At 49.6% G+C, this 18,103-nt stretch overlaps 1 protein-coding gene across 6 annotated transcripts in view; it reads left to right on the forward strand.

The window, feature by feature from the left end:
• RILPL1 (Rab interacting lysosomal protein like 1) overlaps positions 1-18,103 on the forward strand; it is a 44,577-nt gene that overhangs the window by 16,520 nt on the left and 9,954 nt on the right. For all 6 annotated transcript variants that reach the window (XM_072725033.1, XM_026017150.2, XM_026017151.2 and 3 more), the window contains 4 exons: positions 5,491-5,609; positions 6,270-6,491; positions 15,297-15,469; positions 17,610-17,702. In XM_072725033.1, the coding sequence (XP_072581134.1) occupies positions 5,491-5,609; positions 6,270-6,491; positions 15,297-15,469; positions 17,610-17,702 (607 nt within the window). The remainder of the gene's footprint in view (positions 1-5,490; positions 5,610-6,269; positions 6,492-15,296; positions 15,470-17,609; positions 17,703-18,103) is intronic.

Consider the following 18,103-nt stretch of genomic DNA (forward strand, 5'->3'; position numbering starts at 1 on the left):
CCTGCATGGAGCCTGCTTCTCCCTTTGCTTATGTCTCTGCCTCTCTCTGTGTCTCATGAATAAATAAATAAAATCTTAAAAAATAATAAAGTGTACAGATCAGTAGCATTTAGTACATCATTTATTCACAGCATTAGGCAGCCATCACCTCTATTTCGTTCCAATACATTTTCACCACTCCCGAAGGAGACCCTGTACCTGTTAGGGGTCATTTTCCATCCACTCACCTGTCTGTCCCCTCAGCCACCAATGTGCTCTGCATTCTGGACATGTCCTGTAAATGGAATCACCCACTGTGTGGCCTTTTGTGTCTGGCTTCTCTCATTCTTTTAGCTTGTGTTTTCAAGGTTAATCACAACCTTGCTCAATTGTAGCAGGTTGTCAGAGCTACACTCCTTTGTACGGGTGGTTAATATTCCATCCTGCAGATAGACCACAATTGGTTTATCCATTCAGCAGTTAATGGACATTCGGGCTGTTTCTGCCTTTGCGCCATTGTGAATATGCTGCTATGACTTTGTCACTTACCTTTTTTTAACAGTTGTAGTTTAGCCTTTTGGCCAGCAGTACATGGTTTCCCATGGTGTGGAAGGACCTTATCTGTTTAACCGTTTCTCTGCTCCGGTGACCAACCTTGGACTTATTTCTTCCTGCCCTTGACCAAACACAAGCTCCAGAGAATCTAGATCCAAGGATCCTGGATTGCCAGGTAGCTACATTTGCTCAGAACTCTTCCAGATTTTAAAAGGTCTGTGGATCTGTTAAAAGTGCATTACCTTCTTTTGAGTTCTCCAGACACTTTTATAACTACTCTTGTACTTTATCTTAGCACCATCCTCTGGAACACGGAGGACTGACATTTCCATTGTGTGGATAAAATGGCAGCTAACATGTGGAAACTCTTACTCTGAGCCAGGCCTGTTATGAGCACTTCACATAGATTAGCCCCTCTACCGTCATAAGAGCCGTGAAGGCTGCACATGATCCCCCGTCTTGCAAGTGAGAAAACAGACCCAAGGTCAATGGCAGATAAACAACAAAGCAGAGAATGAGTCTGGGAAATCTGGGTTCAGAGCCCAAGCTCTTGACCACTTTGTTCTCCGGCTTAAATGTTAAAGCCAGGGGCACCCCAAAGGGGAACGATGTGGCTGGGTTACAGATGTAGATTTCTTTTCTCCAGATCCACGCTCCCCGGTCCCTCACACCATTCTTTCCACCTGTTTTCTCTAGGAGCAGAATCTGTCCCTGCCACTACTACCACCAAGGATTAAATGAACTCAGGTCTTGATGCCCTGGCCCAGAGCCTGTAACAGGACAGGTGCTCAGAAAGCAAATAGCAAATGTGTTTGTGTCTCTTTCGGATCCCACTGCCACCTGATTTCAGTCCCAGCCTGCATGCACACATCCATGCACACACTTGTGTCTAAGGAATGCCTTTTTGGGAGACATTGGTGGTATCCTGTCGTCCCAGCAGCTGAGCCCATGCCCTGCCTTGCACATGGCTGTGGGATGTTTGCAGGGGCACACGCCTGGTGCCCAGGACCTCCAGATGGTCTTGTGATACCTCACCGCAGGTCCGGCAGGAGAGGGAAGAGGAGAGCCGGAGAAGTAACTGACTTGGTGAGCTCCAAGTGGAGCCTGTAGCTCATTCTTCACTGCTGTGTAGTATTCCACTGCGTGCTAGTACCTCACTTTCTCTCTCTATTCTACTATTGATGGACATCTCAATTGTTTCCAGTTTGGGGCTCTTATGAATAAAGCTCCTGTGAACATTTTTGTATGTGTCTTGCACTGTACAGATTGTCACTTTCCTTTTCCAGTCACCAGTATGTCTTAGACTTTTAAATAGCCTCATAGCGTCTGGTTGTCCTGCCACCTGTGGAGCCGCCCTCCTGACAAGCCTGGGCCCGCACACCTGTTGGGGGTACCCCCAGGATGTGGCTGCCCATGCTTGGAATGTGTGTAGCAGCTTTGGTAGGGAGCGCCTGGTTTTCAAAGTGGCTCCGGCAGGTCAAGGAGGAAGCTGAGTGGTCTCGGTCCCAGGCCTGCCCATTGGGAAGGATCCTATTTTGTGGGCTCATGTGATTTCCTCCTGTGTGTTGTATGCACAGCTTGTTAGAGAGGTGGGAATGTAGAAAACATGCAGGTGAGCACGTGAAGGCTGAGAGAGGTCAATGTTGCTTCCAGAGCTATAAGTGATGTGCCTTGTTGGAACCCAGACATTCCAGCTCATCTTTCTTTTACTCTCTGGAGCTTCCCAGTCACTCAGTCATCAGGGTTTCTGTTATAATTCCTTTCCCTCTGGCCTGCCTCATTTGCATCGTGCACACCTGCCCTCCTGTAGGTGTGCAGTATGGCTTTCTTCTCTGGCACCCCTTCCTGGTCTCCTTGGCCTGATCCTCCTTCTGCTCCATGCAGGCCCTACATGTAGAGATCTCGAGGCTCTTATTGTCCCTTCAGAGGAAAATCCAACCTTCTTCCTGGGCATTTAGGCCCTATGTGGTCTAGGCTTGCTCCCAGCTCAAGATCCTGCTGCCCCTTGCCCACTCTGCTTTGGCCACTAGCTTTGGCCACCAGCATTGCCACTCAGCTCTTCAGACATGCAATCTCTTCCCCAGGGCCTTTGCACCTGCTGGTACTTGCTTGCCTGCAGTGCTTGTCCTCGTCACCAGCTGCCCTTTGGTCCTTTGGGTCTCAGTGTAAATGGCTCTTACAAGAGGGCTTTCTGGGCAGCCCAGTGGCTCAGCGGTTTAACGCCACCTTCAGTCCAGGGACTGATCCTGGAGACCCAGGATCAAGTCCCACGTTGGGCTCCCTGCATGGAGCCTGCTTCTCCCTCTGACTGTGTCTCTGCCTCTTTCTCTCTCTCTCTCTCTGTGTCTCTCATGAATAAATAAATAAAAATCTTAAAAAACAACAACAAGGTTTTCTGCTCCCACAGTCTACTGTGGGTCCCCTCACAATTCTCTCAGGCCCCATTGCATCTGCCATGTTCACTTGTCATGGTCTGTAATGACACCATCCTTGTCTGATGACTGTAAGTCAGTGAGAGCAAAATTGTGTTTCATTCATTGACCATCATGACCCTGGTGACTACTGGCTCAGTATCAGGTACACAGCAGACACGGAATATACACTGTGTGTATGTATGAGTATGAGTGTATGCCTATGTGTACATGCAAAAAGATGTAAGGGTACTCCAAGCTGGTGGCCCGTGAAACAAAGTATAGACTAGAGTCTGCCCCATGGTGACACTTTCTAGTGACTTTAGCCGAGCCTCTGAGTCTGGTTCTGCAGTGGGGAGGCAATATGGCGTCATGGAGAGGACATGGGACTTAGAGGCAGAAAACCAGGGTTTGAGGGACGCCTGGGTGGCTCAATGGTTGAGCCTGCCTTCAGCCCAGAGCATGATCCTGGAGACCCTGGATCGAGTCCCACATCAGGCTCCCTGCATGGAGCCTGCTTCTCCCTCTGCCTGTGTCTCTGCCTCTCTCTCTCTGTGTCTCTCATAAATAAATAAATAAAATGTTAAAGAAAAGAAAAGAAGGGCAGCCCTGGTGGCGCAGCGGTTTGGCGCTGCCTGCAGCCTGGGGTATGATCCTGGTGACCCGGGATCGAGTCCCACATCAGGCTCCCTGTGTGGAGCCTGCTTCTCCCTCTGCCTGTGTCTCTGCCTCTCTCTCTGTGTATATGAATAAATAAATAAAATGTTAAAAAAAAAAAAAAAGAAAAGAAAAAACCAGGGTTTGAGTCCCAGCTCTGCCAGTGCTTAGCTGTAATCATTAAACAAGTCTGTCTCTGGGCCTCAGTTTTCTCTATCTGTAAGAAGGGACTGATGTTAAAAAAAAGAAACCAACAATAGAGGGATCCCTGGGCAGCTCAGCGGTTTAGCGCCTGCCTTTGGCCCAGGGCATGATCCTGGGGTCTCAGGATCGAGTCCCGCATCATGCTCCCTACGTGGAGCCTGCTTCTCCATCTGCCTGTGTCTCTGCCTCTTTCTCTCTCTGTGTCTATCATGAATAAATGAATAAAATCTTTTTAAAAATCAACAATAATAGTAATACCCATGTCCGGTGGCTGGAAATGACACTGGACTAATGTCAGGGATATAAAGCAACTTGTCCTTAGCAGGCATAGTGGGAGCAAGTTGTGCTCTGGGAATGTGTGTGTGAGGAGGAGGAATCAGTCCCTAGTCCATCAGCCTGGAGCGTCTACCACGTGGGAAGCCCTAGAATAATGGTCCCCCAAAATATCAATCCCTGAAACCTACAAATGTTACCTTATATGGTAAAATCCTTACAGATGTGATTTCATTTAAGATCTTGAGATGGGTGGTTATCCTGAATTATTTGGGTCCATCCAACAAAATCTGATAGCTTGAAACATCAGAAATTTATTTTCTCATACTTCGGAAGCCAGAGGTTTAAAATCAGTGCAAAGTCAGGATGTTGCCAGGACTGTCCTCTCTCCAGAGGCTTTAGGGCAAGAATGAGTCCCTTCCCTCTTCCAGCTTCTGGTGGCTGCTAGTGTCCCTTGGCTTGTGGCCTCATCACTCCAGTCTCTGCCTCTTTGGTCACAGGGCCTTCTCCTCTTCTATCTGTGTCAAATCTCTCTGGGCCCCCCTCTTATAAGACACTTTGATTGCACTTAGGACCCACCCGAATAATTCAGGATAACCCCCCATCTCAAGATCTTAAATCTGATGTTTCAAGCTCTCAGATTTTGTTGGTCATTTACTACAGCAGCCACATGAAACTAGCACAGTTTGTTAACTCACCAAATCACCCAGCAAGCCCCTACTGGGTGCCAGGCATGGTGCTAGCCAAGGCCATACACAGTGAATAGATCAGACAAGGCCATGCCTCCCGGGGCTGACAGTGTACCAGGGGCAGGGAACAGTGAGCACGTAGGTAACAGACACCACTCCTTGGCTGCGTGCCAGGCATCATCATCCGTGCCTCCTGTGTGTGAGCTAAATTCATCCTCACAACCTACAACCATATGTAGGTACTGTTATTCCCATTTTATGGATGTGGAAACTGAGACACAGAGAGGCTCCCTTGAAGCCACATAGACCATAAATGGGAGAACCGGTGTTTGCGCTCAGAGCCTTGGCTCTAAATCATCTTTTGTTAGATGATAAGACCTATGAGACGATCACTGCAAAGAGTGCTGTGAAGGTAGTAGATAGGGTGGGGGGCTAGTTTAGGGGAGCAGGGAAGGGTCTCTGTGGGGAGGTGATGGTTGAGCCGAGGCCTGAAACATAAGGGGAGTCAGCCTCAGGGGAGGTTGGAAGGAAGGGAGTTGCCCACCTGGTGCCCTGCGGTGGGGATGAGCTCAGAGGGACCCGGAAAACAGGAAGCAGGTGCTGGCTCTGGGGGACAGGGTGTAGAGAAGGCCAGGGCCAGCAGCATCTCCGCGGGAAGCTGCGGGTAGGTGAGGCGGAGAAGGCGAAGGGCTCCCCTGCTGATCTTGATCGCCCCACCCTAGGCATGTCCGAGCGCGAGCGGCAAGTAATGAAGAAGCTCAAGGAGGTGGTGGACAAGCAGCGCGACGAGATCCGCGCCAAGGACCGGGAGCTCGGTCTGAAGAATGAGGATGTCGAGGCTGTAAGTGACGAGCCCCCGACCCCACATCCACCCTCCCAACCAGGAGATACCAACAGGGAGATCAGATCCTCCCCACGAACAGTTCCCCTTCTCTCCCTTGGTCTCGTCCTGTGGGGTGGGGGTTCCTGCACGAAGTCTGGCAGCTTCCACACTGGAGCCGCAGCTGTGGGGAGGACCCTCAGCTGAGTCTGCATTGTAACAGCAGGGGGAGGTCAGGGCACTGCCCTGCTTCTTCTACACCTTGGGGAGATGCCAAGACCCAGCCAGGCTTTGTTCTGACCCTGCAGCTTCCTCTAACCCACCATCTTCGTGCCCTTCTCTGAGCAGGCCAGCATGGTCCAGTCTGCTTCAGGAACCCATACGGTGTCTCCACCTGAGTTAGAAAAAGACACTCCTTTCTCAAGGCATGTTACTTCCATCTGTTGGGAAATCATCATGATACACTGACAAAACACTTACCTTCCATCTGTCATAATCGTCATAGTAAATATACAAATTGCCCATCCCTTGCGTCAACAGTTATAAGAATGTGAACAAACTTCAAACAAATCATGATGTCTCTAATATGATGGCATGCCTGTAGAGGATTTGCCCTTGTGCAGTCCACAACATGAGCTACTGTATGCAGCAGCCCCATAAATGGCTTTTCTCTTTCTCCAGCTGCAGCAGCAGCAGACTCGGCTGATGAAGATCAACCACGACCTCCGGCACCGTGTCACAGTGGTGGAGGCCCAGGGGAAGGCCCTGATTGAACAGAAGGTAGAACTAGAGGCAGATCTGCAAACCAAGGAACAGGAGATGGGCAGCCTGCGGGCAGAGCTTGGGAAGCTGAGAGAGAGGCTGCAGGGCGAACTCAGCCAGAATGGGGAGGAGGAGCCCCAGGTAAGTGGGAAGACAGCGCTGAAGCAAAATGGAAAGGTAGGGCTATGAGCTGGCTCGAGGTGGGCAAGGCTGCTTTGTTTCCCCCATTACACTTGAGGGGTGTAGGAGGAACCTGGGAGGAGGTATGCTGTGTAGTTAACTGCGTGGGCCCTAGAGCTGGTCTGCCTTGGTTCAGATCTAGCCTGTTACTACCTCTATGACTTTGGATAAATTATTTAGCTTTTTCTGTGGCTCAGTTTCCGTGTGTCTAAGATGGGAATAATAATAGTACTTAACCCTAGATTATAATGAGAATTAAATGAGTTAACCCATTTATTTTTTTAAAATCTTTTTTATCTTTTTTTTAAAGATTTTATTCATGAGAGAGAGAGAGAGAGAGAGAGAGAGAGAGAGGGAGAAGCAGGCTCCATGCAGGGAGCCTGACATGAGACTCATTCCTGGGTCTCCAGGATCAGGACCTGGGCTGAAGGTGGCACTAAACCGCTGAGCCACCCAGGCTGCCCAGAGTTAATTCATTTAAAGCGTTAGCTGTTGTTATCATTACCATTATCATCTGGAGGAGTCAAAAAGGCTTTTCTAAGGAGGTGATTAAAAGAATGAGAGTAAACGAACGGGGAGTGGGAATGGCACATGCAAAGGCCCTGTGGTAGGAGAAATTGTAGTGCAATCAAGGTAGGATAAAAAGGCAAGAATGGCTGCTATGCAGTGTAAGGGGGAGGAAGAAGTTTGGAATGAGGTCAGAGAGATGAGGCAGGGGCCAGTCCTGTAGATCAGGTAGACCACAGAGCAGAGTGTGGTCTTCTACCTCAGAGCACTGTGCTGAGTACTATTGAGGTTCAAAGAGTTAACAACCCAATGCAGGAGACAGACTTGGATACCCTCAGCCACACTTAAGGTGGAAAGGGATTGTCTTAGTGGTAAGAGATTGTCTTTGTCTGGGTTCCTTGGAACAGAGCTTGAGAAAAGGAAAATAGGAAGGAGGTTTATGTGGATGATGATCCCAAAGATCAGAGGCCTGAGACAGGGAAGAAGGAGAAGTGAATTTGAGTGTGTGTTACTGAGGTTGCAGTGGGAATTCAGTCCTGCTGGGATCTCTCAGAAGCATGTAGAACATGTCCCAGAACCGTCTTTCTGGAGCAGAAAGACTTGGAGCATTTATCCACATGCACCTGCCCCTGATTAGCTAAGGGTGGCTCCTGGGGGTGTTATCTCCCTGACATTCCTGGGCAGAACTTACAGAGCAGACCTCAGGGCACGAGTGGAAAGATACCCAGTGTGTGCCTGACATGGGGCCCTGTCCACATGGGTGGGGCTGCACCACACCTGCAACTATAATCCAGATGGGCCCAGGGCTGCGACACAGGGTGCCAGAGGTGTCTCACCCATAAACAAGCCCCCCCCCAGGGGGTGTGCCAGCGACAGAGAGATAGAACAGTTAAGTCTGATGGGGGTGGCATGCAGTTTCATGGCAGAGTTGTTCCTTTGGCTGAATGTGTGTGAACAATGCTGAGATTTTGATAGGTAGATGTAGAGGGTAGATGTGCTGCTTCAGAAAAACACAGTGGACTCTTAGGAAAAAGCTTAGGGCTTATGCTTTTTTCCAGCAGATGTTTTTTGACTGTTTCAGGTTTGCAGGCACTGTGCTAGTTTCTTGGGTTGCAGGTGGAAGAGGTAAGCCAGATGAGCTCACCATCAGGTTGACTCAAGTGCCAGCACAGTTGTTAGGTATCTTATGAATTCAGGCCAGACATTTCTAGGCTCTCTGCAGGACAGGAACCTGGGATACAGTTAGGGAGGTAAGGGAAAGAAGTCTTAAAATCTTAAAAGGGAGAGGTTAGGGCTTATTTTTTGGCTAAAAGTGACAGAAGCCTAAATTGAAGTGGTTTAAGGATTTTTTTTTAAAAAGTGGGATTTTGGGTTGTATAGCTAAAAGATTTGAATTAAGGATGGCTTCAGGTATAGCTGATTCCAGGTGCCCAAATGATGCCATCAGATCTCTCACCTTTGCTTTCCTCTGTGTTGGTGTTGTTCTCAGGCAGGCTCTTGTGGCCTGAGGTCTAGAACATGCATGGTGTCCATTCTTGAGTCATATGGCTACCCCTTGTGTGCCCGTCCATGCCAGCAGAGTGGAAGTGGGGCCAGCAGAGTTTCTCCAGAGGACACCTGCAAGGACTCAGCCAGGAAAAGTACAAAAACAGATGCAGGGCAGGCAGCTATGGCAGCTGTCGTCTGTAGCGCCCAGAATGCCACACGGAGTGGTGGGGAATGTGGATCCCTCCACAGGGTTCAGAAGGGGAGTGATAGGATGAGCTCTGAGTTGATGGAGGACAGTTTGATCAAGAGGGAGCTGAGCACAGACATGGCTGTAGGGAGCCCTTTGCAATAGTCCAGACAAGGAAGGCGAGGGCTGGACCGAGTCTATGGCAGTGGGATGAAGGGGATGAGGCAGATGCCAAAAACAGCCTCTAGGTGACGTTGGGCGCAGTTACCCCCTCCTCCTCTGGTGTACCCCTTCTGGCCTCCTGTGCCCCACGAGAGCTCAGGCCTGTCTCCTCCTGGGCAGGCAGGGCTAGGTCCAAATGCAGGCCCCTGAAGATATCACCTTGGGCACAAGACCTTGAGCCCTGCTCCAGATCTATTAGCAATGAGGACAGGGACATGTCACCCCTCCTTGGCCCTCCTGCCTGTGCGTTTCAGTTTCTCTTGCTGGCTGGCACTAAGGGGGTGGGACAGAAATGGAGGAGTAACATCAGGTAGCAGTTAGGACTAACCCACTAAGCTGCTTTGCAAGGTCTGTTCCCAAACTGGGAGCCTTTGCTGGGTTTGACTCCCTGCCTCAGAGCTGGGTGGAGTTCAAGATGCTTGCCATTCAGACAGGGAGGCCACAGCTGGTAGTGGGTTTCCACCTGCTGCTGTGTGACCTGGGGCTTATGCATCACTTTGGTGCTCAGTTTTCTGTCTCATAAGTGAGGGGGATGAGCTTGACTCAGTTCAGTAGATCAGATAGTGTGGCTGGGATAGAGGGCCATGGGATCTGAAGAGGGCATAGTGAATCCTTGGCGGGATGTGAGAGCAGTGCAGGTCTTCAAGTCACGGAGACAAGACTTATGGGATGGGTAGGATGTCTGGGGTAGAATATGGGGTAGACCACTCCAGGCAGGAGGAAGAGCATGAACCAGACTGGAGAAAGAACAGGCGTGGCTGGGGTCGTGGGCTAATCCTGGCACAGGATTGGTAAGAAAATGGGAGCTATGGAGGGATCTAGAGCTGGGGAGGAGTCAGTTCACATTCATGCCTTGATGATTCCAGTTCTACCCCCTAGATTCATGCAGTCCTTTCTGAGCTCTGTCACTCTGATCTCCAGTAAACAAAGCTCTTGATACATTTTTATAATACAGTTATTGAAATATAACTCACATATAACTCAACTATTTGAAGTATACAATTCGATAGGTTTTAGTATATTCACTGTCTTGTATGTACAATCACCACTATCTAGAACATTTCCATCACCCCAAAGAGAAAGGTCATACCTGTGAGTAGCTAATCGCCATCTCTGTCTCCCGCATCCCCGGCCACCACAAATCTGTTTTCTGTGTCTATGGATTTGCCTCTTGTGGACATTTCCGGGAAATGGAGTCGTGGGGACATGTGGTCTGAGCAGCTTCTTCACTTAGTGTGTTTTTTCTTTTTTAATTTTTTTTTTTTTAAGATTTTATTTATTTATTCACAAAAGCAGAGAGAGAGGCAGAGACACAGGCAGAGGGAGAAGCAGGCTCCATGCAGGGAGCCCAACATGGGACTTGATCCTGGGACTCCAGGATCACGCCCCGGGCCAAAGGCAGGTGCTGAAGCGCTGAGCCACCCAGGCATCCCTGCTTAGTGTGTTTTCTAACTCATCTAGCTCCTTATGGTTTCACTGGAGGCTTCCTGCCTTTCACAGGTAGACATAGAAAAACCCCTAAGAAAATGATATGGTGGGCTCCCTGTCTCAAGGATTTCCTATAAAATCAGTAAGAAAACTAAAGTTAGGGATGCCTGGGTGACTCAGCGGTTGAGCGTCTGCCTTTGGCTCAGGGCGTGATCTCGGGGTCCTGTGATCAAGTCCCACATCGGGCTTCCGGCATGGAGCCTGCTTCTCCCTCTGCCTGTGTCTCTGCCTTTCTTGCTCTCTCTGTGTCTCTCATGAATAAATAAATAAAATATTAAAAAAAAAAGAAAACTAAAGTTCATAGTTAGCTACTTGACACCTCTGCCTTATGGATTCTGATATCTTAACAAATGTTTATTTAAGTGCGCAGGGAAACGGGCCGGATGGCAGGTGGGTGAAGCCAGATTTTCTGGCTAAATGTATGCTCAGTGGGTATAGGAGTTACAGAGGGTGACCAGGGCACAGTCACTCCCCTTTGCTGGGCTAGGGGCTGTTCACAAGCATGTTCGAGAGGCTGCGGGAGCATAGTGGCTTTGATGTGCCCAGGCAGAGGGAGTGGACCTAGGAGGTCGGGCCTTAGGACACAGGACCCGGGTGGAGGATGTTAACCTCCCTTAGGCCACTCTGGTCCTACTGCTTGTCAGCAGGCCTCTCAGGCCTCTCTGGGGAGTACTCAGTGCCTCAGGGCATATCCTTCAACTGTGTCCAAAGTGCCTCCAGGGACCAGCAGACAATCCTTGATAACCCCAGGCACCTCCGTTGTCCCTCATGGAGTAAAACTAGAAGAACCGCTGCTGATGGGCCTGATTTCCATGCTGAAAAGCACCGTTTCAGTCTCTCTCCCAGGACAGGCCAATCCAAGAGCACCTGCTGGCCTCCAGAAAAGCTGGAGCCCCAGGCTTTCCTTCTTCTGCATTTCCAAGCAGTGGCCCCAGCAGTCAGGACTTTTTATGCCTCTGTCTGGGAATCCCCCAAGCTCTAATGCATCAGGTTGCTACCCTGATTAGAGCCCATCCCTTCTCCAGAGAAAAAGAACTCCGGTCTGAGGAAACCCTTTGGTGTCTTGGGTGCTTACAGCCTGTGGGGGTGAGTGGGAACCTGCTGTGTCCGAAGAGCATGTGTTTGGAGGAATCTCTGGTGTCTGGGTGGGAAGGGCCCTTAGTTATATTACTGGATTATCAGGGGCTAGATGGGGAAATGAAGACCCAGAGAGGATCAGTCTGCTTGCCCAAAGGCCTCTTTGGGAAGTGAGGGTTTGGGAACTCTCATGAAGAGCTTTATGCCTTCCCCAGGATGTGTGGATCCCTTCCAGATGGTCCCTCTTGGAGACAGAGAGGCACAGACTTGCCCCAGTAAATGGCCGGGCAGAGCCAGAGTTATCTGGGAAGGGAGGGGCTAGAGGGAGGGCGGGAGCCTGAGGTTTGGGTCCTTGGCAGTGGCTGCCAGTGCCTATGGGGTCCAGGCACGGAAAGAAAAAGGGGTAGGGGCTGAGCAGGCATGGAAAGAATGTGTAAAAGGCAATAGCTGCCATGTAGAACCAGCCCAGTGTTACCATGTGGCCCAGTGTGACCCAGTCTTCCAATATTCTTTCCAAAAGGAAGCCCAAGTCCCAAACTTGTGTGAAATCTGTCAATATAAATCCATTGGGGACTAGTTCCAAAATGTTTTAGAACACAGTGAAGGCCAAATGCCAAACAAAATGGGCAGAGGACAAGGGGCTCGGGGAAGGCCAACTTCCTGGTGAACTCCTATGCATTCGTCAAGACCCCATGCACAGAGACTATGTCCATAGTTTTTTTTTTTTTAAGATTTTATTTATTTATTCATAGAGATGCAGAGAGAGAGAGAGAGAGAGAGGCAGAGACACAGGCAGAGGGAGAAGCAGGCTCCATGCAGAGAGCCTGATGTGGGACTCCATCCAGGGTCTCCAGATCACGCCCTGGGCTGCAGGCGGCGCTAAACCACTGCGCCACCGGGGCTGCCCGAGACTACGTCCATAGTAACATCTCCCATGATCCTTCCCAGTTAGACTTTGATGTCCTTGCACCTCTTATTATACGACCCTGTAAACCTCCCTCCAGTCCTACCTGATTCATCTCATTACTTAGTGCCCAGCAGGCACAGAGTTGATGTTCAATGAATGTTGAATGTTTATCGAGAAATCCATTTATTTACTGAATATTAATTATAGACATTCAAGGATGCTTCGTAGTTAACCTGGGCAGGGTAAGAGAAGGGAACTGGCATTAGTGAGTGCCTGCTATATAGCAGCCCCTTGCTATGCAGGGTCTTGGGTAGAGGACACCATCCAGCTGTGTGGCTCTGCAGGAGGTAGATGCTGAAGACGTACCCTGAGGACACAGCTCACCTGAAGGTGTGGCATCAGCAGATGCCTGGAATACCTTTTTGGGAAGTTAAATCGTCCAGGATTTACTCCCTACTCCCTACTCCCACTTCACTGCCCAGTAGAGTCCACTGCCCCACCCACTGTCCAGACTTGGGGGTGGCATCTGTTAGGTGTCCATTCTCTGCTGCAGCCAGGTGCCTCCCCTGTTCCCTGCCGGCTCCTGCTCAGGCCCACTCCCCCCACCTGTGCCTGCTGGGTGACTCTTCTGTCACCTGATCTTCCCTATTGGGTGGTGTCTCCTTTCAAGTGTCCTTTCCCAGAACAGCCCGTCCTGACTCTCCCAGGACACAGGCTCTCAGCTCTGCCGTCCTGGGTCCTTCAACATCCTGGCCTGGCGTCTCCATTTGGGTCAGAATGCCTTCCTCCCGGTAGTGCTGTGGGGGTTTTGGGGAGTGTGGGGGTGGAGGAAGGTCTCTGTTTCTTTTTTTTTTTTTTTAAGATTTTATTTATTTATTCATGAGAGACACACACAGAGAGAGAGGTAGAGACACAGGCAGACGGAGAAGCAGGCTCCATGCAGGGAGCCCGACGTGGGACTCAATTCTGGGTCTCCAGGATCACACCCTGGGCTGAAGGTGGCGCTAAACCGCTGAGCCACCAAGGCTGCCCAAGGTCTCTGTTTCAATCCCATTTCCCCGTTCTAGAGTTCCCCCATTGTTGTCCTGAACTTATGTCCACCCCTTCTAGTGGATGATGGGATGTTGGGGGCTCAAGGGGGTTGGGAACACCAGGAAAGGACAGGCCACCTGCACATCTGGCCAGCTGACTTGGGGGCAGCTTGCAAAAACTTCCTTGCTTTCAAAAAATGGAAAAAACGCAAGTGTTGGTGAGGATGTGGAGAAGTGGGACCTTCCCACACAGCTGGCCGAATGTAAAGTAGGGCAGCTGCTGTGGAAAACGGTTTGGTGGTTCCTCAGACAGTTACACACAGTCACCATGTGACCTGGCAGCTGCTCCCAGAGGTGTACACCCAACCAAAAGCACGAGAGCAGGTGATGAGACAATCAGGCAGATCCTCATACACAGATGTTCGGCAGCACTAGTCACACTAGCCAAAAGGTGGAAACAGCTCAGATGCCCATCGTGGCATATCCACACATGGGAATAGTATTCAGCCATGAAAAGGAATGGAGCACTGACTCACTAGAGCATGGATGAGCCTTGAAGACGTGACGCTAGGTAACAGAAGCGAACACAAATGATTCCATTTATTCACAATGTCCAGAAAAGGCAAATCCGTGGAGATAGAAAGCAGATGGTGGTCACCAGGGGCTAAGGGCAAGGGAAGAGGGAATTGGGGAGTGACCGTTAATGGCTATGGAGTTTCTTTTGGGGTGATGAAAATGCTGTGGAACTAAAAAAAAAAAAAATGTTGTGGAACTAGACAAAGGTGGTGACCGCACAGCATTGTGAATGTACTAAAAAGCTGCTGGATTGTATATTTTTAAATGGTCGATTTTAAGTGTATATTATTATAGTTTTGGTTTCTTTGTTTTTTCTTTTTGTTTAAAAAAAAGAAAAACACCTTGCTGTGAGAAAGGGAGAGAGGATAGGGTTTGGGTCTGGCCTGGGGCAGTGACTTAGCATGCTAGGATCCATCTGCGTGACCTGCATGGAAGAGAAATGCTCTGCATCTGCACACCTGCTGGGATGTTACATGCCCACCCACCCCATTCCACCCCACCCCACCCCACCCCACCCCCGCTCCCACAGACTGCCAGTGCACAGTGCCCTTAGCCACTGGGGAGGAGAGGGCTTGACCAGAGGGCCAGTAACAAATGGGAAAACATATGTGACTTTAATGTCAGATGAAAAGGGAAGAAAAAAATTGTACTTAAGCTCTGATTTTAACAACTTTGGCCAAAGTAGCAATGGTCTTTTTTTTTTTTTTTTAAGATTTTACTTATTTATCCATGAGAGACACAGAGAGGCAGAGACACAAGGCAGAGGGAGAAGCAGGCTCCATGCAGAGAACCCAGTGTGGGACTCGAACCCGGGACCCCAGGATCATGCCCTGGGCTGAAGGCGGCGCTAAACTGCTGAGCCACCCGGGCTGCCCAAGCAATGGTCTTATTAGCAGTGGGCTTAGTAAGAATATCAGAAGAGAATGTAGGCAAAAGAAAGCAGATTTATGAGGGTGGCAGCATGTGAGTCGTGCTGTTTCTTCTCCTTGGAGTCCTTGTCCTGTTATTTGTAATAAGATCCCGAGGCAGGTGGGGAGGCACCAGGACTGCAGGTCTGGCTATTGAGAAGGCGAACAATGAACAGGTGGCCCGTGGCTTTCATCTCCAGAGGGACGCTGACTGCACAGAACGTGAGCACAGGCCGCCTTCGACTTCTTAAAATAGCGCCCTCGGCAAGCTGCAAAGGCCCCGGGAGGGTGGGAAATTTGGGCTGTGGCAGAATGTGGAGTGGGTGCCGGTGGTGGCCGCCAGGAATTCATTAGCAGCATCTCTGCCTCCTCCAGACGGAGCCAGGCGGGGAGGAAAGCATCTCCGAGGCAGAGAAGGTGGCCATGGATCTCAAGGACCCCAACCGCCCCCGGTTCACGCTGCAGGAGCTGCGGGACGTACTCCATGAGAGGAATGAACTCAAGTCCAAAGTGTTTTTGTTGCAGGAGGAGCTGGCGTACTATAAGAGGTGAGTGTCTGGGAGCTCCCAGGCTGGCTCCTTTCTGGGGTTGTACGAAGTCTTGGGAAGACAAGGATTGCATCTGTCTCCATTCTGGGGCTCCTGTCTGGCCTGAAGTACTTGGACACACGTTCTCAGTCCCTTTCTGAAACTCTTAGGTTCAGGTGCGTTTTATAATTCAGAACTTCCCGGCCGTTAGGAAGGAATCGTCCACAGACTGCGCATACGTGATATACACCACTATGGTCCGGGGCAACTCCCCCAAATCAAACATGTTAATATTTTTACAGTGAGAGATGTGAATATTCATACCAAATAGGATAACCATTACAATCAGGCTCAGGAAAGTTCATTTCAGGTTTTGCCACCAAATGAATGACCAAAAATGAATTTTCATTTTTAGAGCTTTTTGGATTTTAGAATTGCAGATAAGAGATGGTAGAGCTGTACAGCCTTAGTGTGTGTTCATTCAGCCCACGGCCAGTGAGCTCCTTGCATTTATTAGAGTTGCACTGTCTGATATGGTAGCCACTAGCTGTGTGGCTATTTACATTTATATAAGTTAAAATAAAGTTCAAAATCCAATTATGGGATGCCTGGGTGGCTCAGCAGTTGAGTACCTGCCTTCGGTCCAGGGCATGATCCTGGGGTCCTGGGATCAAATCCTGCATCAGGCTCCATGCATGGAGCCTGCTTCTCTCTCTGCTTGTGTCTCTGCCTCTCTCTATATATATATCTCTCATGAATAAATAAATAAAATCTTTAAATAAAGATTAATAAATAAAATCCAGTTCCTCAGGTGTACTCACTACATACTCATTCAGCTTCATACACACTACCCCTATTGTTGGTTTCTCAAGACATACCACACTTGTTTCTACCTCAGGACCTTTCCACATGCTGGTCCTGTAGCTGGGAAAACATTTCCCTTGGCTCTTCCCATGGTTCACTCCTGGTCATTCAGGATTCAGATCAGAGGTCACCTCCTCAGGGAGGCTTCCCTGCCCCATTACCATCCATCCAAAGGAATGCCCTGTTCTGGTCACTGTCACTTCACTTGGTTTTACTTTTTTTATGGCCCTTCACCATCTTATTTCAAGCCTGTTCATTAATGTGCTTGTTTTATTGTCTGTTTCCATATCAGGCTATGACAACATGAGATTAGAAACCGTATTTGTCTTGCTCATGGCTAAGTTCTGAAGTCTTAGAGTAGAGCTTAGCACAGAGTAGGTGCACAACAAATACCTCTTGAACAGGAAGCCAGAAGGAAGGACAGATGCACCAGGTGTGGTCCCTGATCCAGTAGGGAAAATAAGAGGTGCATAGAAAATACAGTGCCACATATTTTTATTGAAAACCCACTCTAGGGCAGCCCTGGTGGCGCAGCGGTTTGGCGCCGCCTACAGCCCGGGGTGTGATCCTGGAGACCTGGGATCGAGTCCCACATCGGGCTCCCTGCATGGAGCCTGCTTCTCTTCCTCTGCCTGTGTCTCTGCCTCTCTCTGTGTCTATGAATAAATAAATAAAATCTTAAAAAAAAAAAAAAAAGAAAACCCACTCTACTCCTGGCACACAAGAAAGTTTTACTGATACTGTGTGAACTGGCTGTTCAAAGGGAGAGACCACTTCTTGGGATGGGGGTGGGGGTAGAAATCAGGAAGACTTCATGGAGGGGATGGCATTTGAATTGAGCTTTCCCTAAAGGATCGGGTACAGTCCAGGTATGGGAGAGCCATATTCCAGGTGGAAGAGACCACAAAGAGATGGAGACAACATTTGGCAAGGTCAGGAAACAGGAAGTACTTCTATGTGGCTAGAGTCTTCAAAGGAAACTGAAAATTGCCTTTTTGAGATGTGGGTTCCTTTCCTGAAATTCTTCACATTTGACCAACTAGACCAAAGAGACCATAGGTACCTATGTCCACTGCCTTCAGGGCTGACCCCTTCTCTTAGCTGGCCATAGCCATTGCTAAGAGGCCAGTTCCCTGGGCGAAGAGACTGTTGGGGCACAGGCCACTTTTGCCATCTTCCTTGGTCCCCTTATTCCCAGTATAAGCCCTATCAGACCATCAGACAACACCCTTCTGGAATATTCCAGCTCTCACAGAATTTTTGCCTCTCTTATTTCACGCCTCTCAACTCCTTCCAGTGAAGAAATAGAAGAGGAAAATCGAATACCCCAACCTCCACCAGTCGTCCACCCGAGAATGTCCCCCCAGCCGGAGTCTGGGATCAAGCGACTGTAAGTGATGTGCTTGCAGAGTGTGGGGCTGCTCACTCATGGCTGACCTGGTGGTTCACATAGCCTCTTACTTCCAGGCACCTGCTCCAGGGCCAGGCTTGTCACTAACCACCTCTGCTGAGACAGGCTTAACCCCTGAAGCATGTTGGGCCTGGCCCTCAACTTTGAGTTCATCTTCACACCTGAATGCTGAGTTCCTCCTGGGGGTCCCCAGGCAGAGAGGTTTGGGTAAGGCTGAGAGGGTGGAAAGGGGGGATGGGGTCTGTGGCTGAAGTTCAGGGCTTGAGTGTGTCAGGTGGAGCATGTCTCTGAGCAGCAAGTAAGGCTGGTGGGGGAGATTCATGCATCCAAAGGATTTACAACCCCAGCTTGCAAAGATCTGCAATGGCCCCTGGTCCACC

The sequence above is a fragment of the Vulpes vulpes genome, chromosome 10 (assembly GCF_048418805.1).
Source record: "Vulpes vulpes isolate BD-2025 chromosome 10, VulVul3, whole genome shotgun sequence".
In the NCBI taxonomy this organism is placed as follows: Eukaryota; Metazoa; Chordata; class Mammalia; order Carnivora; family Canidae; genus Vulpes; species Vulpes vulpes.